This window comes from Tribolium castaneum, chromosome 5 (assembly GCF_031307605.1).
Source record: "Tribolium castaneum strain GA2 chromosome 5, icTriCast1.1, whole genome shotgun sequence".
In the NCBI taxonomy this organism is placed as follows: Eukaryota; Metazoa; Arthropoda; class Insecta; order Coleoptera; family Tenebrionidae; genus Tribolium; species Tribolium castaneum.
In genome coordinates, this window is record NC_087398.1 from 14,018,926 (window position 1) to 14,045,497 (window position 26,572).

Genomic DNA, 26,572 nt, shown 5'->3' on the forward strand with positions numbered 1-26,572 from the left:
TATTACTACTCAATCTTGTCCCTCATAAATTAGACTGAAATTCCCTATGAATAATGTCAAAATGGCTTTTAATCAAATTCTAACTATTTTTTTCAAGTTAAATTTTTCCAGAATAATTTTATTTCGCATTTCCGATCCATTGATGTAAAAAACAGCCAATGTGATTTTTTGGTCAAATGGTTTTTTTCTTTTTTATTGAACAAATAAGTAAAACAGTAGTAGTAAAAGTAAAACACTTTATTTATCCTTAAATACACATCAGTAATAATAGATTAACCCATTCATCCCTCATCCTGTTCCCCCTGATCATCCTTCTTCTTCAACCCACCAAACACTTCCGACGGAATACTCTGCTTCTCAACCGGCACATCCTCCCCTTCGTCCTCATTCTCCTCCTCGTCGTCATCATCCCCAATATCAATCTCATCCGGATTAACAACCTTATCCTTATTATCCCCTTGCGTCTCTCCCCTCACAAACATAATATTCCCAGGCCGGACCCCACTCGACGTCCCTGCCATTTCCGCCGCCTTCGCCTCAAGCAACCGCATCCCATCCTTAACCCCCGGCGCCAGATCAGCAACAGTCCCCGCCACGGAACTCGCCGAACTCAGCATCTGAGCCGACATCATATTAATCTGAGTGTTGTACATCGCTTGGATACTCCTCTTGATCCTCAACATCTCTCTCATCGTGTCCTCATTCCCGTGCCTCACCTCAAACTCCTTCCAGATCTGCCAGAACTCAGTCGTGACCCTCGGGTCGCAAATCTGGCTACAGTGCGAGTAGATGGCGCGAGCTCGGTCGATCTCGCCCAACTTCGTCTCCATATCGGCGAAACGGACGCACATCTCCCGAGTTTTGTCCTCCGGAAGGACCTCAATCGCTTTCTCGTAAATCTGGCGCGTTTTGGGAATCCCGTAAATTTCGGCCGCCCTTTTGATGTAAATGTTGAATATTTCGAACATTTCCTCCTGAGGGACAGCGTTTGTGGCCCTTTCGTACACAGCCATGGCGTGTCGGGCCATTCCGTGCTCCTCCTCCAACTTCGCGTAAAGGAGGTAGAGGGGTTTGGCGAATTGTGGAGGACAGTTCTCCAAACACTGCTCGAACAAATCGCGCGCCCTCTCCAACTTGCTCCCCCCATAACGCTTCAAGAACTTGCTCAAGTACGTGTTCCAAATGTCGTAAACGTTCGGCCACTTGAACAGCGAAATCCCCTTCTCATAGGCCCGGAACGCCTCCTCAAAATAATTATTCTCCTCTAGGAACAACCCGTAATTGATAATAATCTGCGGGGTTGCAATTTTCAAGTCAATAATCCTGTCGTAGACCGCTTTGCATGACTTAAACGTCCCGAAACTCTCCTCCAAGTCGGCCAACATCGACCAGACTTTCAGCGACTTGTACAGTCTGGCTTGCACGGTCTCGGTGTCGTCATGATAGGCCACTTTGCGTGATGGCATGGTGCTAGCTCTGTGCATGAGTTTGAGGGCTTGCTCGTAGTTTTCGTTTCGTATCTCCATTTCGGCCCATTCGCACCAAACCGTCGCCAAATCGTCCACTTTCACGTACGCCACTTGAGTGGCTTTCTCGAAAATGAGACGAGCGTCCTCGATTTGTTTGTTGGTTTCGTAGAATTTGGCGAATTCGACCCAGAGGGTGTGCAGTTTGCCTACGGCGAGTTTGGGGTCGACGGTTTGCACCGCCTCGGTGTAGGTGTTGATGATTTCGTGTGGTTTTCCTGAACACAAAACAAAGAAAATGTTTTGTAACTCCTGACTTTAGGTTTGATGATTTAAAAAGAACAATTTTTATGAGAAAACAAAAAATAACAGTCCAATAAATTTTGCTATTACTTGACGTTCTTTTGTGTTAAAAAATTATTTTTACAAGGAGACCGATGTTATCTATAGGGTCTATTAAGAGTAATTTTTTACTAAATACAGTGTGACCCAGGGGTGCGTAATCATAATCAATCCATAACTTTTTTGTTATTTGAAATATTGCCATGCCATTTTAATCATCCGATAGATAGTCCGACAGATCGATAGATGGTCCACAAACTAAAAATATTTTTATTGTACACAGAGTGGTGAAGTTATTTTTTTTATGAAACACCCTATATAGTTTTACATAATATGATTCTATTCAAAAAAACTAATGTAAATTTATATAGTTCATTTTTTTTAAATAATCAACTGTCAATGTCAAAATTCTGATAAAGACCAGACTGTATCACCCTAAAAGTTCATGTCCAACCGCTTTTGAAACTAGCTGTATTCTGTATTTGACATTTTGAACACCAGATTTGACATTTTTGAAAATGGGTCGTTAGTGTTAATCGTTAATTCGTTAGTCTAAAGGTGGTCTAAAACAACTACATGTGTTTTTTACGTGTTTTAAACTAGAGACAACTTAAAAAATTTGGAAATTGAATTTTTCAGCTACTCACATTACACCAACCTTAATTCAAAAAAATTACTATCAATGATAATGCCAACCCGACAGTTCTTAGACAGTTGATTATAAAAAAAAATCGACTATATAATCTATTATGGGTCTGTCTTTTTTTGTTTAGGACTTATTTAATTTTTGTTTTAAAAAAAACCAACATTTTTTAAAAATCACTACAAAGTCCCTTACGAATATTTTCCGATAAATTGAAAAATTTAGAATACCTTGTAATTTTAGCAAATAGTCGACTTTTAGTTAAAGCACGCACGTGATATACAGAGTGTAGCAAAAAGCAAAAAGCTGAATAACTATTTTTTTTCAAATGCACCACCATATATCTTTGTCCATGTATCGATAGCATTTTTGATAAGCTTTCTAATAGTATGGGGTTTGCATAGCAAATTTTTGAATATTTTTGAGAATTTTTCAAAAAAACAATTTTAGTACAAGAAAATCTGTTATCCTAGAATCTAGTAAGTCAAATGGTAATTTATTTCTTGATATGTACTAATGTGAGTAATTACATTAGTAATCTAATTATTAGATGATACATAAATGAAGTTTACTTATCAAGAATTAATAACAAAATAAAGAAAAAAATTTTTTTGAGCACTAAGAAATATTTAAAATTTGCTATTACAAACCGCATACGGAACGCAACGGAAAAAAGCTCATAAGGAAAGAAGCGCACAGTGAAAAACCCCATATGGAAAGAAACCCACACCGAAAAAAGCCCACACAGATAAAAACTTACATTAAAAAAAACTCACGCAGAAAACAAAAGCTTAAAGTTCGAGGGCTAACACCCAGGAACTTTAAGCGTTTTCGCATAAGTGTTATTCAATTTTTTTTGTTGGAACATTTCAATTTAAAAAATGTTGCTATTCAGAAGTAAAATTAACTAGACGCCCTCTGGTGATGACTTTTGAACTATGTCGAAAACAGTAAAGAAATTTTCGTAATTCCACATTTAACTGACATTTAATGAATTGTTCAACAATTTTGCGTGTATAGTGTTAATTACTTACAATAGAAAGAATTACTTTAAAAGTACGTACTAGCGTTGACTTTGGTTCTGTAGTTTTTCGTGGTATAAAGTGTTTATTGTTGGAACTTGAAAGTGGATAAAAAAGTGAAAAATATTTAAATTTTGATTACAAAGTGTTATCAAACAGTTGTCTAGTTAAAGATTATAAGTAATGGATCACAGCGAACACAAAGTTTGGCTCAAGAAACCAATAAATTAGTGAAGTGTGTGAATTTTAGGTTAGAATTTTCCACTGAAAAAATCATGAAATGCTGCGGTAAATCTACAAAACTACAATTAAGATTAACAACTGCTGATACATTTAAACGTAAATTATGCCAAAAGGTAGGCTTTTCAATGTCTTTGTAATAATTTTCCAATAAAGAAAGTGAACCAAACAGTCATTCGTTATTCGTGTTTTCCTCGTCATCTCTCATTTGTCAACATAAGTTTCTTGCATCAAATATACAATAATTATTCCGCATAGGCAATGCAATAATTGTGAAGCCTCAAAATTCGTACAACGCTCAAAATATCCGAATAAACATTTTCCCGCCATTTATGGGTACTGTTTTCGACCTAGCTCAGTGGCGCCCCCAACGGTAATTTTATTTCCGAATAGAAAGCGTGTTTTAAAATAGTGTTTATAATCTAGGAATCAGATATTAAAAAGGGCTTAAAATGTTACCATCAAAAAAATACTTACTGAAAAACCCACAGAAAAAAGTTTAAGCGGTGTTTAATGTAAATAGATAGCATGTGATCATTTGAATTTATAATTAGAGTAGACTTTATAAATGTATTAACTTTGATGAAAACGCCGATTCTTATAATTAATCAAGTTGAAGGGTCAAATAATAATGTTTTGAACGATAACATTTAAATTAAACAAACGTAATTTTGGTAGCAAAAATTTTTATAAGAATTTTTTGTTCAAAAACATCAGTTAAGCATTATTGTTTAAGAATAACACTAAATCATAAAATTTCGATTAATTAATATTCTCATATTTTTAATTTTATTAACATTAATATTCTTTATTAATTAATTTTAATTATAAGGAAGGGGGATAACTTCTGAAATTCACATACGAGTACGAGTACACAGAGAAAAACATTAAGGGCGGGTTTACAGAACGTATTTAAGTATTTAACAGCAGCTGCAAACGCTAAATTCGATGAGATTATTAGTTTTCGAGATATAATAGTGAAAGATACTTTTAGCAGACCATCTCGTATACTTTAAAAAGCTATAGCATAGTGCTTTACTTGTGATACTAATTTAATTATCATTTTCTACATTAAACGATTAGTAGTAGCACAATACATATTTAATTGATGAGAAAATACAGAAAACTATTGCTAGTCACTTATTCCTAAAGCTAATAAAATGAACATTACAGAAACCGCAATAATTATTTGTAAAATATGAAGTTTTACTTGTTTGCCACAATTCAAACACAAAAATATAAAATTTGAGTATAAGAAATCGAAATCGAAATATTGCGTTATTCATCAAATTCTTGAACGTGGCAAACAATTTACAGTTTAATCTGAGTATTTTACAAACAGGTTCATTATATGCATTAGACACTGGTTTGAATATTTATTCATATTTAAAAAAACGAAAAATTGCGATAATTCTAAACGACTTGTTAATGGTAAAGAAAATAGTGTGTCGCATCTCTAAAAAAATAATCTCTCTCAAAATAGATTTCCAAGCCATTGTTTTGGTACATGATTGTACAAGTGCTATTTGTAGTAGGTGAATTTTAGGAATCTTTTTATTGCTTTCATTTGAAGTGGAAATTTACATCAACGTGATGTTCTACAACTTGGCGACAATATTTAGTTACAACTTGAACCTGTTCATATTTTACTACGAGCACATGATAGTTTTACGAACTGTATACACATCATATTTCAATACAGTAACAAGTAATAGCACCAACGATCCAAAAACTGTTATTCGAATTTTTACCAAGCCTTATAAAATATCTAACGATATTAACAAAACGTTTCAAATTCCTATTCTTTTACGAATTTTCACCGACTTTGTTCTAACCATAACCATAGTGTTTTTTTACTTGTCAGTGGCACTGTGTTTTTTTCCTGGAATAACTTTTAACTTACTATGTGGTGTTGGAAATAATTGTCTGGTTAACAAAAATCTTATTTGCCATTTTTATCATGGCGAATTTTTTCGACCAAACTACCGAAATGGTAAGCAATAAAAACATTACAATAATTAATTGCCTTGATCTTATAGAAAAATACAATGACTGAAATAATCGACGATTTACCATCGTCACACTCACTGAGTAAAATGCTTTCCAATTATAAAAAAGTCGTACAGAAATTGGTTAACACATAAAATTTTACAATTTCATTTCAGAAAGAATTGCTTCGCTTAAAACTAAAACACGAAGATGTCTGTTTCAATGTTTGTGGCTTCTTCCCTTTAAATAATTCTTTTATTTATATGGTAAACATACAAATGAACAAGATGTCACATTACTTGTATCTTTTAGGTGGTATCTGGTATCACAACATACACGATTTATTTAGTACAGTTTGGGCCAATCAATAATCCAAAATTTAATCCAGTGCAAAATACACAAATTAATTAATATTTTAACAAACCGAAGTAATTATGAAATTTCGTTCAAACAAATGTTCTTTTATAACTTTGTTTCTGTATGTAGGACATAGTTAATACAGTTGATGGTGTTTATTACTTTAATTTAATTATCTTTTATTACTTGATAGTTGTCTCTTGTTGCATTAAATGATTAGCAGTACAATATAAATTCAACTGAAAAGACTTGTATTCAAAAGCTTATAGCTTTGAACACTTGCAAAACCAGTGCGAGATGAACATAACCGAAACCGCTATACTGATATGTAAAATTTGGGGTTTTACTGGTTTACCACAGTTTAAATTCGAAAATGGAAAATTTGAATATAAGAAATCAAAATCATCGATAATTTTAATTTTTATTGTAATACTAAGCATTGTGTTTTTTATTAAGTCCTTACACACGACAAAGGACTTATTATTTTATTTAACTATTTTACAAACAGGTTCATTATATTTATTAGTCACTGGTTTGGGGATTCATTCATATTTAAAAAAAAGACAAATTGCAATAATTCTAAACGATTTGATAATGGTAACAAAAATGGTGTGTCAATTCTCTAGAAATAATGATCTCCTTCGGAACAGCGTTTCGAAGCCATTGTTTTGGTATTTAATTGTACAAGTGGCCATAACTGGAAACAAGATTTTGGGAGCTGTTTTAACAATCTCACCTGACGCTGAAGTTTACCTAAACGTTCTCTTCTACAACTTTGCGGAATTGTTTAGTTACAATATAAACATACTCATATTTTTCTACTTGATAATTTTTCAAAATGCATACACATCATATTTTAAAGCAATAACACGTAAAAACACCTACAACGATCCGAAAATTGTTGTTCAAATTTTTTACAAATTTTACGAGATTTCCAACAATATTAACGAAACCCTCCAAGTGCCTATTCTTTTGAGAATTTTCACCGACTTTGTTTTTACTATATCTTCAATGTTTTACTTATCGGTTTTTTTGTATATTATACCCGAATTATCTTTCTTTGTTCTGGCAAAAATGGTTCTTTGGTTAGTAAATACCTTATTCGCCATTTTTATCATGGCGTATTTTTTCGACCAAATGACAGAAAAGGTAAGTTTCAAAAAATTACAATTAATATTACTTAAAATTACAGAGAAATACAATAATGGAAACGCTTGAGGACTTACCATCGTCACACACTCTTATCAGTAAATTTCATTCCTCTTACAAAAGAGTAAGTATTCGTTAATTTATTGCAAATGATTGAAACAAATAATTTCAGAAAGAACTACTTCGGTTAAGACTAAAACACGAACGGTTCTGTTTTAATGTATGTGGTTTTTTTCCTTTGAATAATTCTTTCATCTACTTGGTAAAAATGCAATCAAGCAAAATGTCACACTGCTTGTTTCTTTTAGATGATAGCTGGAATCGTAACGTACACGACTTATCTAGTGCAGTTCGGAAAAGCCGCAAATGCAAAACAATAGAAATGTAGTAATTGTACAGTAAACAGATCTGAAAATGTCTCCATAAAACAAACCCCTGCTATTAGTGTCGTCCTTCTGAACGCAACCATTGCCAGCAATAAATCATTATCGCTTCGTAAACTTGAAAATACCCTCAGAGAAATTTGGCGAGTTTTGTAATCACAAATATTTGATTGCAATTTTATGTAATTAATAAATTAGTGTAAATAAAGTAAAATTATTTAATAATGGCCCGAATTCTTATCTCATCATTAAGGATGTGATTAGCTAAATACGCTATTAAACTAAACATAAAACGATATAGATTTATGTAAATCTAATGTTGTAGAAAGAGATGCAAACGTTGCCATGGAAGTTAGAGACGTTATTAAATTTAATAATGGGATAAGAATTCGGGCCAATGTGTTTAAATTCTTCTGGTATAATAATACTTAATTAAAAAATAAAGGTAGGTATTTATAAAATAAAAAATATTAAATCTTAATTAATCGAAATTTTATTTCAACGGTGTATTTTGCTGCGTACCTAACGGCAAAGCCGGTTTGGTGTTGACTTTAAGAAAAAAATTCTTAATAACAATTTTTACAAACTTCTTGCATTTTAGGGACCAGTTTACAGAAACGTCATTAATTTAATTCGCAATTAATTGCGTGATTAACTGATCACATGACCAAATTGAACAAATGTGATTGGTGCAATCGCGTTGTTAACTTTTAAAAACAAATTAAATTTTAACAAAGCTTTCTATAAACCGGCCCTAGGTGTTCAAAATAAGCATAAGAAATAATAAGTTTTGCAGCGTCTTGATATTAATTTGATTACGATTTTATACAATTAATGAATTAGTAACTGTTAAAAAAAAACAATCAGTAAACTGTCTTGGAAATTTTATTGATGTTACGAAAATATCAAGAGCCGGTTTACAGAACATTTTAATTGCAATTAAATCTTAATCGCGATTAACTTGATATTTGTCAATGCATTTTAAATGGCAGCTTAATTCAAATTAGTTTAATTCTGAATTAAATATTAATTTCGATTTCTGTAAATCGGTCCTTAATCAAGTGTTCAAATTTTTTTTTAAATCCTGCCAATAAAATAATAACTTTTTAATATTATTAAAATTAAAAAAAACTATCGGTCGGTTTACAGAAAGCGAAATTAAAATTTAATTCCGAATTAAACTAATTCGACATTAAGTTGCCATTTAAAATGCATTGACAAATGTTAAGTTACTCACGAATTAAAATTTAATTCTATTCGTATTTAAAATGTTCTGTAAACTTGTGTGTTTATGGTTTCATACACAGCTATCCTAGAAACAGTAACCCAGTAGGCAATTAAGGTATAATCCTGCTTTTTCCAAAACTTTATGCTAATGTGAAAAGGGTTAGTTGGTTTGATCTCCCGGTGATTTCCGGGGCAAATTGTTTCCCCACTTACAGAATTAGTTATCACTCATAATGCAACAATAATTAATAAAAAGACAAAATCATTTATTAAAGAATGTTGGCACATTAATTTAACTACAGAGTTTACTAAAAGTATAGTTAACATTTTCTCATAAACTAATTAATCACACAGAAATCAGAGTTTTCTATTAATAACTTTTTTTCGGATTGTTTTATTTTTCTACATTTCCTTAAATAAACATTAATTACTAAAAAATTATATTAATCAAATTTAAAATATTATTACGTGTAATTAATTAATTATTAATTTTATCATTTCAATAGTGTTTTTCTAAATCAACAATGCTTAAATGATATTTTAAGCAAAAAATTCTTAATAAAATTGTTGCTAGCCTAAAAATTTCGATCAATGAACTTTTAATATTTTTTATTGTTTATTAATATTTATTATTATTTTTTAATTAATTAAAGGCCAGTTTTATCATCGAATTTAAAGGAGCATTACATTAAATGTTGTTTAGAATGAGAAATGTTTGTCAACAAATCCGTTGTAACCAGCACATTATAAACAACTTTTAATTTAATGCTCCTTTATGATCGATTGTGAAATTAGCCCTTACATTTTATTACAAAAATTTTTTGAACATCTTATTAAATATTTTCGTTAACATCAATAATACTTCCATGTCAGTTTTTTGATTGAACATTCACTAATTTATTAATTACATAAAATCACAATCAAATATTTGTGAATACAAACCTGACCAAATTTCTCCGAGAGTATTTTCAAGTTTACGAAGCAGAGGGACGACGGCATTAGTTGGGGTTTGTTTTGTGAAGACGACATCTTCAGATCGGTTTACTGTAGTCTATTGTTTTATAAGAGCTACTTAAAATTATTGGAAATTTCAAAATTTAGTAACAGAAGCAAACATATTAACACTATATTTCATTTCATAAAAGATTTTTGGAAGAATAAAGAAATAATTTTTAAATATTGTCCTACAGAAGCAATGGATGCAGATATCTTAACAAAGCCCTAAGCTGCAACACGTATGAAATATATTGTTGAATATTGAATTAATTGGTTTGGAATGAATGAAATTCATTGTTTATAGTTCAATTTTTTAAAAAAAGACTGAAAACTTTTACTTCGTGTCTTCTACAAATTTAGGTACAACAATTCGGAACTCTAATTTCGTTACCATCTCATTTTCCACATTAAACGATCAATAGCACAATACACACTTAACTGATGAGAAGGTAGACAAAATTGTTGTTAGTTATTTATTGCTAGTCACTTATTGCTAGAGCTAATAATATGAACATAACAGAGACGGCAATAATCATTTGTAAAATATGGAGTTTTACTGGTTTACCACAATTCAAATACAAAAATGGGAAATTTGAATATAAGAAAACAAAATCATACGTAATTTTAACTTTGGTTGTGATGACCAACATTGCGTTTTTCATCAAGTCCTTGAATGTGACAAACGATTTAATGTTTTATCTGAGTATTTTACAAACAGGCTCACTTTATTCATTGGACATTGGTTTGATTATTTATTCGTATTTAAAAAAACGAAAAATTGTGATAATCCTAAACGACTTGTTAATGGTAACGAAAATGGTGTGTCGCGTCTCCAGAAATAATAATCTCTCTCAAAATAATATTTCCAAGTCCTTGTTTTGGTACATAATTGTACAAGTGATATTAGTGGCAGCTGAATTTTTAGGAATCTTAGTATTTTTCACATTGGAAGCCAAAGTTTACGTCAATCTTGTGTTCTACAACTTCGCGACATTTTTCAGCTACAATTTGAACGTCCTTATATTTTTCTATCTGATAGTTGTGCGAACTATATACACATCATATTTTAATGCAATAACAAGTAATAGCACCAACGATCCAAAAACTGTTATTCGAATTTTTACTAAACTTTATGAAATATCTCACAATATTAACGAAACGTTTCAAGTACCTATTCTTTTAAGAATTTTCACTGACTTTGTTCTATCCGTGACCACGGTGTTTTACTTGTCAGTGACACTGTATTTTTTCCCCGGTGTATCTTATTATGTAGTGTTGGTAACAGTTGCCTGGTTAACAAATATCCTATTTGCCATTTTTATGATGGCGTATTTTTTCGACCAAACAACAGAAATGGTAATAAGCAATAAAAACATTACAATAATTAATTGCCTTGACCTTGCAGAGAAATACAATGACTGAAATAATCGACGATTTACCATCGTCACACTCACTGAGTAAAATGCTTTCCAATTATAAAAAAGTCGTACAGAAGTTGGTTAACACATAAAATTTTACAATTTCATTTCAGAAAGAATTGCTTCGCTTAAAACTAAAACACGAAGATTTCTGTTTCAATGTTTGTGGCTTCTTCCCTTTAAATATTTCCTTTATTTATATGGTAAACATACAAATGAACAAGATGTCACATTACTTGTATCTTTTAGATGGTAGCTGGTATAACAATGTACACGATTTACTTACTGCAGTTTGGGCCAATCAATAATCAAAAATTAAATCCACAAGTGCAAAATATTGGGAATTAATAAATATTTAATGCAAATGATAAACGAACCGAAGAAATTGAGAAATTTTATATTCTAATTTTATATTAAATCATAAAAAGGACAAGTCTTACAAACCACACAATGTTCTTTCGTGACTTTATTTCTACGTAGGTATAGGTGCAGGACGTACTCAATATAGTTGATGGTGTTTGTTATTATCATTTAATAATTTTTTTCTTATATAGGCGTCACTTGTTGCATTAAATGATTCAGTACAATACAAATTTAATTGAAAAGGCTGGTTATTCATTAGCTTTGTACACTTACAAAGGCAGTGCGATATGAACATAACCGAAACCGCCATACTGATATGTAAAATATGGAGTTTTATTGGTTTACCATATTTTAAATTCGAAAATGGAAAATTTGAATATAAGAAATCAAAATCATCGATAATTTTAATTTTTATTGTGATAGCAAAAATTGTGTTTTTTATCAAGTCCATCGAATTGTCAAATGACTTATTTTTTTATTTAACTATTTTACAAACAGGTTCATTATATTTATTAGTCATCGGTTTGGGAATTTATTCATATTTAAAAAAAAGACGAATCGCAATAATTCTAAACGATTTGATAATGCTAACGAAAATGTTGTGTCATTTTTCGAGAAATAATGATCTCCTTCGAAGTAACGTTTCGAAACCAGTAATTTGGTATTTAATTGCACAAGTGACCATAACTGTAAGTAAAATTTTGGGAGTTGTTTTAACAATTTCACCTGTAGCTGAAGTTTACTTAAACCTTTTCTTCTACAACTTTGCGGAATTGTTTAGTTACAATATAAACCTACTCATATTTTTCTATTTGATAATTTTTCAAAATGCTTACACATCATATTTTAATGCAATAACAAGTAAAAACACCCACAACGATCCGAAAACAGTTGTTGAAATTTTTTACAAATTTTACGAGATTTCCAACAATATTAACAAAACCCTCCAAGTGCCTATTCTTTTGAGAATTTTCACCGACTTTGTTTTTGCGATAGCTTCAATGTTTTACTTAGCGGTTTTGTTGTATATTATGCCCGAATTACCTTTCTTTGTTGTGGCGGAAATGGTTCTTTGGTTAGTAAATACATTATTTGCAATTTTTATTATGGCGTATTTTTTCGACCAAATGACAGAAAAGGTAAGTTAAAAAATACAATTATTAATATTATTTTTTTAACTTATAGCGGAATAAAATGATGGAAATAATTGACAACTTACCATCGTCACACACTCTCATTAGTAAATTTCTCTCCTCTTACAAAAAAGTAATAAGCATTGGTTAATTCACTGCAATGGAATAAAACAATCATTTTAGAAAGAACTACTTCGATTAAGACTAAAACACGAACGGTTCTGTTTCAATGTATGTGGTTTTTTCCCTCTGAATAATACTTTCATCTACTTGGTAAAAATGAAATCAAACAACATGTCACACTACTTGTTTCTTTCAGATGATAGCTGGTATCGCAACTTACACGACTTACCTACTGCAGTTTGGGAAAATTTTCCTTCAAAAATTTTAGCCCTCAAATGCACAATAATACGAATAAAAATGTATGGTAGCGCTCAGCTCCATTTGCGTGTGCGTCATCTGACATTTCTGTCACTACGTTTACATAGCAGGGGCATAGCGGTGACAAATTATCAAATATTTTTTGAGGTTACGAAGTGTTTAAATTATGAGTTGTTACAAAAAATACAGATTCACAAAACAAGAACTAATAAACGCAGAATCAAAAACCTAACGAAACGCAAATCACAAAACACAATAAACGAACGTAAAATACTTGCGATTAACACCGATAACACTTTCGACAACCATGCGACGACGTCTATAATTTACTGTCAATGTCAGTTTGACAAATTCGTGACACTTGACGGTGTTGTCGAAGTGCACATGTAAATTAATGTTCAAGGATACCACCCTTAGATAGCCCTTAGCTGTTTAAATTTGCATTGTTTTTGATAATTTTTTATAGCTTTGTGTTGGTAATGAAAAAATGAAATTGATGACGCACACGCAAATCGAGCTGACCGCCACTATAGTAAATGAACTCTATCGTTTTGTTATTTAATTAATATTTAGGCACAATATTTGATGAAATTATTATCTAAACTAAATTTTCCAGCTGTATTGATAATTCTATAATTAACTAAACCGTATTTAATGGATCCTGCAGCTAGTGCTCCCTTCTACATTAAATTGATTGAATAACACATTACTTTGAATAAATCAATACATTAGAACAGTAAATAAAATAGTCACTCATTATTATTCAGAGTAATTTCTCAAATACGGTATGAACTTAACAAAAACAGCTGTACCCAGTAGTTTGTCAAAGGAGTTTCAGTGGTGTGCCCCAATCATGAAGGGCCCCAATACACAATGCAGAATGGAAAAAATGAATTCAAAAAATCAAAATCGTACATACTTTTAATCTTCGTCATATTAGCAAATTTTTCATCAAATACATTGCAATTTTTCAATCGACATGCATCTATCTATTAGTCCAAAACTATAAAAACGCCAACCTCGCATTTTGCCAAATTAATTTTTTTTAATAAATTTGATAAAATTGTAAAACAGTAATTACTAATCAATGATTAGATCTCTCATTTAAAGTATAAATGACATTAGCTATTATTTTTTTAAAGTGCATGAATAATTAATAACAGCTAATTTTAAGAGCAAATGCGACGTTTTAATAGTTTTAAAACGGCTAATATTTACATGTTATGCATAACTTTAATTATTTACGCATATTTGAGTGAGAAAAAGGAAAATTGCACAAATCCTCAACTATTTGATTATGATAACCGAAATTGTCTGTCGACTAACCCGAAATAATAATAACTTTTCCCAAATCACAGTACAAGCAATTTGTTTCGGTAGTGAAAAATCGGTTGTGTACAGGGTGCTGCATTTTAGATGTCCGAATAGGGAATCTCCGAAACTGAGAGGTATATAGAAAAACGAGTGACACATTCTCGGGACCGTTTTTTGAGAAAAGAATTTTTGTCATAACCGCATTCCGCTAATGTCTTTTGTTTTCGACTTATAAACAAAAGTTGACATTTTAGTGAAGTCTTAAAAAATGTATATCTTCCTTATCATAAAAGATACACATTTGAAATAAAGACATTATGCAGGCACTTTTTTACAGAGAATTTAATAATGTTATCCTTTTTTTAATCATTCGTTTAGCTGTCATAACATAAAATTGTATTTTTTTAAATAGGAATAGTGGGCTATGCGATTTTCAAAAAGCTTATTTTTTTCTGAACTGAAAACAATATAAATAGAGTTTGATATTTTTATATATACTTTTGATAAAAAACATATTTAAAATTGATGAAAGTAGTTGACCATGAAAAAATTATTTCACTTAAAAGGTGTGAATAATCTTGAAATTTTGTGAAAAGTTATTAAAGTAAAAAATGTCAAATTATAAAAAATTATAAAGTTATTTTCAAATGAACAAACATACGATCGTCGCAGATTTCAATTACATAAAAAATGTGAGAACGATGTGTCACTACACTTTTTTATGATTTAGTGAAGTGCAATGGAGGTGACGTTGATAATGTTATGCATTTTTTTTACCCCAGATGGGATTTGATTTTGGTGTTTGGATTGTCATTTTTTTGTAAAATAAAATTTTACTGACAGTCAATCAAATAATTAATACAATTTTTTTTCTGACATTTCATGTTTAATTAGAAAATAGATGACAATGTACTGCTTGCCATTTTAAATCTAAAAACAAATAATTTTTATTGATCGCAAAAATAATAATAATGATGTAATAATAATTTATTATGCTGTTTTTGAATTAATTAGTGTTTAAAAAATCATTAAATTATAAATACTTGTTGGGTAATATATTTTTCATAGTTTTAATTGAAAATACTACTTTTTTTCATGGCCTGCTATAAAGAAAAAGCGAAATGTTATGTGTATTTTAAATATTCAAAAATAATTTATTACACAAATAGACATTTCAAATCAGAAAAAATAAGCTTTTAAAAAATATTATAGCCGCCAATGATTTCTATTTAAAAAAATTAAACTTTACGTTATTACAGCCAAACGAAAGTCTTAAAAAATCGCTGATAACATTATTAACTTCTCTGTAAAAAAGTATCTTCGTTTCAAATGTGTATCTTTTATAATAAAGAAGATATGATTTTTTTTTAATTTGGTAAAATGTCAAAATAATTTTCTCAAAAAACAGACCCAAAAATGTGTCACTCGTTTTTTTTTAAACCCTTAAATCAATACTTTTGAAAATTAATATTGATTTTGTTCTCATCACAACTGCTTTCTATTATTCGTTTCCAGTATTTTCCTACTTTTCCAAATTAGCTGTGTTGATAGCTAACATTCTAATGGCCTCTTTTACGACGGCGCGGCGTATGTTTTAGGGGATTTATCAGAAAATGTAAACGCTAAAAAAATAGTTACTAATTTTAGTTTTGCATTTTTACAGAGAAATGATATGATGGACATTATACACAATTTACCAACGTCACACACGTTCAATAAATTATTTAATTCAAATCGTAAAAAAGTTACCTAAATATAATTTAATTATTGCGTTATTTATTAAATTTAATTGAATTATTATTTCAGAATGAATTACTTGAATTAAGACAAAACACGAAAGCCCAAACTTTATCATCTTCTTTCATCTACATGGTAATAAATACAGTATACAAAAGTTTACAAACTTATAAATTATTGTTTTTAGATGATATCTTAGATGGTAATTTAGGGTTTATTTAGCTCAATTTGCACAAATGAAGTAAAATACGTTACACGAAATTTACATTTTACAGCTTGTGTGAAAATATTTTCTTTAATTAATTTAATACAAACAACAATTAAAAATAATCAACAATTAAGTGGATTTCTTCTTATTATATCTGTACAAATTATTCCAACAAAAACAACATTAGTAATGTTGGCTATTTCAGGAACAGATTAAACCAATCAATGGCGGTCATCAAATAAACATTGTAAACAATATAATTGTTTTATCTCTCATTATTTCACCAGAGATGCAACAAAATTGAGTGTGGTGGTCCGAAAAATGAATCCGAAATCACTGTTTTTGCTAGTTTTTGTGACTATTTTGGGTGTAACATCCAGTGAAGTGTCATTCAAAAATGTTACCCTTTGGACGTGGGAGAAAAATATCAACACCATCGATTCCGCAAACAATCTCGGGACTTATTTACCTAAAAAGTGGACTTCGACAATTATTGTAATCGGAACAATACCAATTTTACATGAAAATTCCGTCACAAACGTTGAAAATGTGAAGGAACTTCAATTCCTCAAAAATCAAATCGTTGAAATACGTCCAGGTGCGTTCAAAAATTTAAACAGTGTGAAAACATTGAAAATTAATGGAAGCAACATCACAACCATCGCTGGAGTTTTTGATAATCTCACTTTAGAGCAGCTCAACTTAAATAACAACCAAATCTCGGTAATCCCAAAAGGAGTTGTGAAAAATCCCAATTTGAAAGGACTGAGCTTTGCCGGTAATTTAATCGAAACTATTGAAGAAAGTGCTTTTGACCATCTTCCAAACTTGGAAACGTTGGATTTATTTCAAAATTTACTCTCAGATCTTCCACTCGGAATTTTCAAACATTTACCCCATCTCACGATTGTTTCGTTAAGCAATAATAAATTCACCACAATCAAGGAAGAAATTTTCGACAGCTCGTCAATACGTTACCTATATTTGGATGGTAATTTACTGAAAACCGTTCCAGAAAATTTCATGGGCCGAATGCCAAATTTACAGGGAATTTACCTAAATCGAAACCACTTAAAAACAATTCCTGCTGGCATCTTCAATAACAAAACTTTGCTTCACATAGAGCTAGCCAATAACGAAATTTCCCACATTGCACCAGATGCATTCAACAACATGCCCAACCTGGCAAATTTAATTTTGTCGAGTAATAAATTGGCGCAATATAACAACAACTGGTTGCGTAATTGTCCGAACATCTATCGCCTATTTCTTTCCAATAATCTCATCGAGCAACTTCCAGTCCAAGCATTTAAAAATATTTACAACCAAAAAGAACAGTGGGTTAAGTTAAACAGCAACAAAATTAAGAAAATTACAGCTGAAAATTTCAAAGGATGGAAACTAGTCGATACCTTGGATCTGTCTCAGAATGAAATAGAACAATGGCATGAGGATTATCTTGCAGATGCTGAATTTATCCGGGCTCTCAACCTTGCATATAACAAGATTACGTGTCTGGACGGTGATTTAGATAAAATTTTTAAAGCCAAAAAAGCCACTTATTTAAGTGGCAATCCGTTGAGTGAAGAGTGTAAAAGCAAAATTCGGGAATGGTCCGCAAGAAATCAAGACAAAGTCAGTTTGTGAATTCCAACAATAAATAAATAAAATCTTAAGTATTATGTATGTAATAGCTCCCAATAATGATTTTGCATTTTACTCCCTAAAATATTTGGTTTCAACGTTTAACGGCTTAGTTGCAAAAAAAGGCATTCTGTTAGTTGTTTTATTAGAGAAAACTTTTCAGTCTTTTAGCACAGTCTTCATAACATTTAATAAATTTATTATACTGTTTTTAGATTATTTAGTGTTAAAAACATCATTAAATTATAAATATACTTGTTGGGTAATATATTTTTCATAATCTACGCAAAAAACTTTAACTTTATATAAACTATTTTGGATCTATCTTTTTTCGTTTTGGAATTATTTTACATTTCGTTATAAAAAAAAACAATTTTTAAAAAATCACTGCAAAGTCGCCGATTAATATTTTCCGGTAAATTTGTAACAAAAATTTAGAATACCTGTGAGTGTGCCGAAAGGCAAAAAATTGAAAAAGTCATTTTTTTTCAAATGGAACACTGTATTTTTTTTCATGAATCCATAGCATTTTTGATATGCTTTTTAACGATATGGAATCTTCATAGCAATTTTAAAATATTTTTCGAAATTTTTCAAAAAAATTATTTTATTACAATAAAATTTGTTATCCTGTTAAGTTAAATGATTATTTATTTTTTGCTATGTACTAATGTGACTAATTATTACTTATTAGTAATTAGTAACTATTAGTAATCTAATTATTACTTGATACATAAATCAATTTGGCTCATCAAAAATTAATAATAAAATAAATAAAAAAAAAAAAAATTTTTTGAACACTAAAAAATATAAATATAAAAATTACTCAATTTGAGTGGTCCTTAAATTCCCATAAGAAGTGTGCCTAGTCCTTTGCTATACAATCCGCATATCATTAGAAAGCTTATGAAAAATGTTATCGTTAGTGTAAATAAATATTTGGTGTTCCATTTGACAAAAATGAGTTATTCAACTTTTTGCGTTTTGGCACACTCTGTATATAATCTATGTGCTTTAACTAAAAGTCGTCTATTTGCTAAAACTACAAGGTATTCTGAGTTTTTCTATTACAAATTTTTCGAAAATTATTCATAGGCGACTTCGCACTACTTCGCAGTGATTTTTCAAAAATTGGTACCGAAAAGTTGAATAATTCCGAAACAAAAAAAGATAGACTCATTATAGTTTATATAAAGTTACATTTTTTTGCGTAGCATCCAATTGTGCAAAAATATGTAGGATGTTTCATTTAAAAAAATGTAACTTTGGTTCACCACCCTGTATACAACACCGTGTGTACAATAAAATTATTTTTAGTTTGTGGACTTTAAGTCGATCTATCGGACAGTGAAAACAACATGGCAATATTTCAAATAATAAAAAATTTATAGACCGATTACGCACCCCAGAGCCACCCTGTATGAATTTTTTAAGATTGTTTTGTTTATAATTATAAGTCTAAAACAAAAGACGATAGCGGGATGCGGATTTTATCAATTTTATTTTCTCAAAAAAACGGATTTGAGAATGTGTCACTCGTTGTTTTCTAAAAACCTCTTCCAAATTGCACTACCCTGTACAGTAAAAATATACTTGTTAGAATCCAGTTTTATCAAAATAAGCTGAAAAATCACTGTAGTAGCCAAAATTAAATTATTCTCTTCTTAAATCAACTAAGTTGAAAAGTCTTTTTTTTTTTAAATTCAATCCATTTTGGGGTGGATTTTACAATCGTGAAATAAACTCCGGATATGGTATTTTTGGTATAATTACTATGGTCACAATTGTTACAACAATGTATTTTTTAAAATTTCTCCCCAGGATAAAGTTAGCCGACGATTATCCACCCTTAGAATGTTTTTTAATTTTTTATTAATTAGAAGTGGGGAAGACCCAAAACTTTTTTTTCTACATTTGGACTACTGAAGTGATTCTCTACAATGCTATAAACTCGGAATTCGCCATTTTTGAGACGCCCTGTATGTATTTGAAGAGTCCGTATAGGTTTTTTTTACAATAAAACAGGCAGTAGATAAATAATGGTAGATGAGCAAGTGCCCGATATATATGCAAGTTTTAAACTGCTTACAATTGCATGTGACATCGACGATCTTCGATTCATAAAAATTGAGAAAAATACAATTAAATTTCTATTACTTTCAAAGACAAGTGACCATAAATCGTACAACTTTTACAAGGTAAAATTTCCGATATTTTAGTAATAAATACGAGTAAAATTGTATGATATTAATTTACAAACGTACCTTCATACAGCTGCACTCGCTTGTGCCACTCCTGCACATTATGCGGATTCTGCCTCAAGAGAACCGAATTCAACAGCAACAGCCTCCTCTCCATCAAATTCTCAAACCTCGCCAGCCTCAACTCCAACTCAATATCATCATCTTCAGTCTGATTGGGCTTTTGCGCCACCTCCTCCATCCGTTTACTCAACGTCAACTCCTCAAACTGTGCATAGGCGTCAAAGACTTGCGTAAAATCCCGCACAGTTGTAACCGTCTGAATCGCCTCCTCGTAAATATCCCGCGCCCGTTCAAACAACCCGCTCCTGACATAATACGTAGCCAGAGAGTTCCACAAATGCCCCAACTGATCAGTGTACCGCCTCAAGCCGCCCCTGATAATCGCATCAACATTCAACGAATGCACCTCTTCGGGATTTTTCGAAATCAACTCGCACAACTCGTTCCAGAGCTGGTGTTTGGACTTCCCGTGCTGTGACACGAAATTCTCATCATTGACAATCTTAGCCAACACAACGGCGGCTTCGTCCAAACGCCCAACTTCGGTCAAATACTCAACGTATTCCTCCGCATTCTCCGGACTGAGCTTCAAATACCGGCGAAAAATGCGCACAGCGGTCTCGGAAATGTCGTGCTTTTTGACGAATGTGAGGTAAAGGGGCCAAATCCGGTGGTGTTGGGTCACCGGGAGCGCCCTCAAAGCCCGGTCGAAAACCTTCCGAGTCCGCGTTATCTTGCACTGATCGGTCAGGAAACTGCAATAATCCATCCAAATTCGCGGCATTTTGTGCATGAAAACAAGGGAGCGCTCAAAAGCGTTGTTGACTTCCTCGAATGCGGGGTCTGTGATGCAGCGGTTTTTCACCTGGAGGCGGCGAGTGCGTAAGTAGTTGTACCAAAGTTTGTAAGAGCCGGGGAGCTCTTTAAGGGCCCGCTCGTAAATTATGTTAACGCCGTGCTTCGGGGCCTTCTTCTTGTGCTCAATGTAGCGCAGCCAGTGCTTCACAGAGTAGGGGTTGCGGAGGATCTCTTCTTCGTAAGGGAGGTCTTCGTCTGTCTGGAATTTTCGCAGTTATTTTGGACTAATTTTGAAACGGGATACGTACAAATATAATTTCCATGGGGGTTTCTTTACGAACAACATCGCTAGAGACAGGCATTGCGGCGCTTTGAACGAAAATATAACGTTGAGAAATGTTAGGTTAAGTAGATGAGGTTAGTTATTATTGTCGGTCAAAAGCGAATTCCAACAAATGCGAAATTAAAAATATACAAAATGTGAAATTGTGGTGTTTTTTAACAAGTGGTAGTATATATTGCTCTTATTTCTAAGTTTTAACCTAAAACACCTTAGTAAAATGCTGATGATATGATCAACAAAGATATAATACAGTAGAGTCTGGTTATAACGAACCCATTATAACGACCTCCAGCTATCACGTATATGCCAACAACCAAATAGTGGTTCAACTTTTTATTAGAAACTTTGTACAAAACAATTACTTAAAAACATTAACTCCATTGATTAAATAAACCGCCTCGTTATCGCACCCACAAAGAACCTTATTTCTGTTAACATCCAGACTATTGATTGGTTTGTGCAATTTAGGCATGAGCGTAAAAACATCCAACTTATTTTTGATAGCCTCGGATGCCAACCAAACATTCTCCCCATTCAGCAAACTAGAGGCACTGCCACATTTAGGCGACCAATGCCAAACATCCCCATCAGTGGAACAAGTGAATAGCTGGTCAGGATGATCTGGATGGAAGTGTATTTCCATAACGCCTCCCTCATGAGCATCCAACACATTCACAGGATATGTGTTTTGGCGCAAATCCCATATCGTTATCGAACCTGAAACGGAGTAAATAACATATTTCGAATTCTGATCAGAGTGGTCTATGACTAAAATTGAAGGCAGTGGCAACTTATAAAATGTGCTCAAAAAACTTCGTTCATCAAGTCACATATGAAATTTGAACGTAATGTGCCGCTTAATTTAAATTTAAAATAGTTAACTTGATGAACCACCATTTTTGAACACATTGTATTTTACCTAATTTATCTTTTAACGGAAATTGGAACTATAGAGACTTTTTTCAAAATTTTCTGCAGCAAAAAATAAGTGAAGCCTTAACGTCACAACCGCCTCTCATCACAGAAACCTTTTATTAATCACATATTTTTCACATATCTTCTACAAAATCAAAAAAATAACTACTTTCCAAACTCCTACCTGTTCTAAATTTTGTCTTGCACTTTGCGAAAATATCTCAGAAATTGTGTCTTCATTTCGATATTCTTTGGCAGTGATCAAAAACTATTTGATCTTAAAATTGGACCAAATAATGCTCGAGAGACGGTTATGACGTCATAATCCCAAATTTATATCGAAATAACTTGAAGTAGGATCGTTTCATAAATCATTTTAAAGTAACTTAAACTTTTAAAAGTGACTTCAATTTTTAAAATGCGTTTCAACCTAAAAATTTTCGTAAAATATTTCGTCAAATAATGATTAGGTAAAGACGTAAAGACGGCGGCAAATTACAAAAGCAACTTTAACAAACGTTAAATTTGTCAGTTTTTTGAATTGCACAAAATTAAGAAAGTGTTCATTTTTTCTTCTAATTCATTATCTTCTTCCGAACTGCGAAGACAAAAAATTTATAGAAAAAGAAAAATTATTTTGAAATTGTTAGTGATGTAAATTTCTTCGATCAGTTTCGTTTAACCAAGCCAACCATTTACGCTCGTTTGAAAAATGTTGAATAGATTACGTTCTAACAAGTAAAAGTCTCAAAATTGACGCCTGTGCTATGGCAGTTTGATTTAGGGTATTAATACAAATCGAAAGTTAAGAGTAAAAAATTTTCCAATTGTTCGTTTTAGAGTTATTGATAAAAATGTAAATAATAAGCTTTAGCTGTCTTTCCAATTATTTGTGCAACATAATTGATTAGTTGATGTTAGCGATATTAAAATTCTTTGAATAACTGTGTCTAGTAAAGAGTATTATTAATTTCCTTCGTTTTTGTATGTGTTAAATGATAAGATACCACTTTATTAGTGTATTCGAAATTTTGACGATATGTTAAAAGCTCGGTTATAAGTAAGATGTTTGTATGATGGCAATGCCACTGCTGAGACTAGGGCCTACACGGAAAAGTTTCCAAATCGCATTATAGCATACTTTGTGACAACAAATTTGGTAAATTCGCTTTTAATAAAATTTAATGTACAAATTTTAAATTTTAGATACTTATCAATAACTCGATAACGAAGGACAATTGGACAATTTTTCACTCTTAACTTTCGATTTGTTTTAGTCTTCTGAAGCAAATCCTAAAAGCATGGGCGTCAATTTTGAGTATATATAGGGTATATACTTATAGTTCTCACATTACTTGCTATGTCAACCGCAAACCAACAAAAACTTACCCCACAATTGCAGTTATTATTTTGATCATTGTTGTTTACAAGAAGGAATCCTAAAAGATAATGAGCCTCTTGCAGGTACTAAGAAGATGCCCAAAATAATTGATGCGGTTTTGTGGAAGTTTTCATTGGTTTATGGTATAGACATAGCCAGTTACGCAGAACTATACACAACATCAAAAATAAAAATATTTTCGTCAACACTATAACTATTTCATAAACTTCATCAACAGCAGCAAGCTGAAGACGAAAGGAACCATTATCGTTGATTTTTTTGCGTACTAATGATAATGTGGATTTAGCACAATTATCTGGCGGACTAAATACTAACAAAAAATAGTTATTAACATCAACTGCATTAAAGTTTGAAATATCAATGTCATTTCTTTACGTAAAGTAATCTTATATATGCGTTCCAAAATCAACTATCTCCGCGTTGTTTTTTGGAGTTATGTGTTTGCCTTAAAAGACTTAAAACTTTAGCCACATGTTATTTCAGCAAATACGTAGTTTGAGTTTTTTTATTCCATTTCACTATCTAGTCTTAAAAAAAGGATTTTTAAAAGACATTTTGTTCCATAACCGCCCATCTCCTCTCCAACTTGTTCCAAAACTTGCCACCTCCAACCTTAAAAAAAATGCAGGCTTTAAATTCAAACATTGTAATTAAAGTATAGGTCATCGAATTCTACTCTCTAAGAGGTTTTATATCAGTGTAATTTAAAATTTATTTGTTCAACAGCATTTGTATTAAACATTAAACAAAAATACTGAATAGAGACGGCAGGTTTTGGAACTAGACGACTCATTTTACAGCGTTCAATTTTATTAAAACTTCACGCTGTAAAATTATACCTACCGCACGTATAATGTAAATAACTATTTTGGTATCATTTAAAAGAAAGTTGCCAATACCTTTAAGTTGGCACCATTTTTGGCGTTTGCCAACATAAATAAAAAAAAAATAGGTACCTTCTTCATCGCCAGCTACCACCAAATGCCTCTGTGTAGGGTGGTTTTGGAGACACAATGGCGAGATTTGATCCCCACTCAACATGAAAGTGGTCGCGGGTTGGCTTTTAGGGGCCCGAATATCGAAAATCTTCAATTGTCCACGAAAATTACCGGTCAAAATTTCGCTATGCTTCAGAAAAGCCACACAACGAATTGAGCAACTATCGGCGTTTTCAATTGTGCGGATAACGTTTTGGTTTTGGGCATTTAACAAATTGATAGAACCGTCTTCGCCAACGCTCACAATATCGTTGTCGTAGGTGCAAAAGGCAGTGCAAGGGCAATTCTCCCCATTGGGAAATTTGTGAACTCCCTCCCAGTAAATTTTTCTCTCAATTAAGGGATCAATTCCATGTTCGGAAGTAATCTTCAGCAGACTGACGCAGCCCGACGACGAAGAAGCAACGAAAAAATCGCCGTTTAAGAACTAAAAAATGACAAAAATTGTTTCACTCGCTACGTGGCTCGTATCGCAATACTGATTGTAATATACATACTTTAACTTCAGTTATGTCCCCGTTGTGTGGAAATTCAGCCACCAGAAATGGATAAACTTCGGCATCTTCTTCATTTTCTTGGAAATCCCAAAGTTTGATGCTGTTTTGGTCATTGTCCCAACTGCCGGTTACAAAATAATGCGAGGCATTCATAAAATCGGGCCTCCAACGGATTTTATTAACTTTTTCAGAAACAAATGTTCCATGAATGTTGTGGGCCATATTTTGTGTATAATTAAGCCCATAAAAATTAAAAAAGTGGCGCTATAACCTCACTGTGTCGTTGAAAGCATAATTGAATAATTGTCAGGCAACCCACTATACGTGCGGTGGAGTATACTCCGTATCAAATCTATAAGACAAATTGCTTAACGACTCTACATTTTTTTAAGCCAGAAGTACGTTATAAGAATACATGATTAATGTTTAGAAAATATTGTTACGGCTGAACTGTAATAAGTTTATGTTTAAAAATAAAATAACTATTTAAAACAGATTTTTTTATGTGGGGGGTTTATTTTATAGAAACGGAAGTAGGTGTACGTTCATGGCAACCTGTTCACTGACAGTAATGTTTTCCACTAGATGTCAGTCATGAAATTTCAACAACAGAACTGGCCTTTATAAAGCCCCCCTACATGAAAGGCAATTAGACGAATTTAGTAATAAATACAAAATAAAGTATGTGATAAGCTCTCCCAAAGCCAAGAAATGGAACAGGTCAGTAAAACTAAAACAATTTACAACTTTTTTAACCTAGAAATTTTTCAGATTGATAAAAAAATCGAAGACGAAAATGATTAAACAGCTGTTGCCTGAGGAAGACACTAAGCCAGTTTAGTGTTGTAGCAGCCCCTTGAGGAGCACAAATGTCGTGATTATTCCTTTGAGACGAACCAGTTTCTACATTTAAAGGGACACCATTGAATAAGATACACTATACACACATTAAACATGTGCCTTTGAATCAAATGTGTGATTCCATTCACAGCTTGCGTTAGTTGCAATTTAGAGACGTTTTTTGTATTAGTGTTTCTAAAACTTGCTATTAGTAACAGACATGGTTATTTCAGTACTGTAAACAATATATATTTAAATGTCGCGAATGTTCATATGATGCAAAAAATAAAGCCGGCGATTTAAAAGATCACACACTGCACCACCATATACTTTCAACCTCATTAAATGTCTGTTGCACAGACTATTTTCAAGACGCTGTTTAAAAACATGTTTTTAGAACATTACATATCAGAACAGGTTTAAATGTTTCACTTAACTTTATAGAATAATTTGGTGAAACGTAAGGCCCTTATTGTATGTCACAAATCTCATTTTAAAACCAA

The 26,572-nt window shown here is 31.8% G+C and overlaps 2 protein-coding genes and 2 non-coding genes across 5 annotated transcripts; 2 read left to right on the plus strand and 2 right to left on the minus strand.

Moving 5' to 3' along the window:
- Positions 1-222: 222 nt before the first annotated feature.
- Positions 223-21,557, minus strand: fand (fandango). Its single transcript, XM_962992.4, has 3 exons — positions 21,383-21,557; positions 20,277-21,333; positions 223-1,744 (listed from the first exon to the last, which is right to left on the minus strand). Exons 1-3 carry the CDS (start codon positions 21,434-21,436, stop codon positions 282-284), a joined length of 2,574 nt encoding a protein of 857 aa, XP_968085.1. The 5' UTR covers positions 21,437-21,557; the 3' UTR covers positions 223-281.
- Positions 5,243-8,007, plus strand: LOC107397912 (uncharacterized). 2 transcript variants are annotated; one of them, XR_010334197.1, is made up of 5 exons: positions 5,243-5,706; positions 5,879-5,968; positions 6,015-7,332; positions 7,381-7,470; positions 7,517-8,007. It is a non-coding gene; the product is annotated as an uncharacterized LOC107397912 (transcript). The 2 variants fall into 2 exon arrangements; XR_010334196.1 differs by having other exon boundaries at positions 5,243-5,968.
- LOC107397911 (uncharacterized) lies at positions 11,056-13,155 on the plus strand. Its single transcript, XR_010334195.1, has 7 exons — positions 11,056-11,170; positions 11,220-11,297; positions 11,346-11,435; positions 11,482-12,734; positions 12,781-12,861; positions 12,912-13,001; positions 13,048-13,155. It is a non-coding gene; the product is annotated as an uncharacterized LOC107397911 (transcript).
- Positions 21,558-21,735: 178 nt separating the features above from the next.
- Positions 21,736-25,553, minus strand: Nup43 (Nucleoporin 43kD). Its single transcript, XM_962917.4, has 3 exons — positions 25,230-25,553; positions 24,691-25,159; positions 21,736-22,134 (listed from the first exon to the last, which is right to left on the minus strand). The coding sequence occupies exons 1-3, from the start codon at positions 25,449-25,451 to the stop codon at positions 21,776-21,778; spliced, it is 1,050 nt and encodes a 349-aa protein (XP_968010.1). The 5' UTR covers positions 25,452-25,553; the 3' UTR covers positions 21,736-21,775.
- Between the last annotated feature and the right edge of the window lie 1,019 nt (positions 25,554-26,572).

What these genes read in the sequence shown, in the direction of transcription:
- fand (XM_962992.4), bottom strand. Translation starts at nt 21,436, where the DNA reads ATGCCTGTCTCTAGCGATGTTGTTCGTAAAGAAACCCCCATGGAAATT. An exon ending in CCCCCATGGAAATTATATTT is followed by an intron (nt 21,334 to 21,382) that starts GTACGTATCCCG and finishes CGAAAATTCCAG; the next exon opens with ACAGACGAAGACCTCCCTTA. An exon ending in GCGAGTGCAGCTGTATGAAG is followed by an intron (nt 1,745 to 20,276) that starts GTACGTTTGTAA and finishes TTTTGTGTTCAG; the next exon opens with GAAAACCACACGAAATCATC.
- Nup43 (XM_962917.4), bottom strand. Translation starts at nt 25,451, where the DNA reads ATGGCCCACAACATTCATGGAACATTTGTTTCTGAAAAAGTTAATAAA. An exon ending in GGGACATAACTGAAGTTAAA is followed by an intron (nt 25,160 to 25,229) that starts GTATGTATATTA and finishes GTCATTTTTTAG; the next exon opens with TTCTTAAACGGCGATTTTTT. An exon ending in GGTAGCTGGCGATGAAGAAG is followed by an intron (nt 22,135 to 24,690) that starts GTACCTATTTTT and finishes ACTCCGTTTCAG; the next exon opens with GTTCGATAACGATATGGGAT.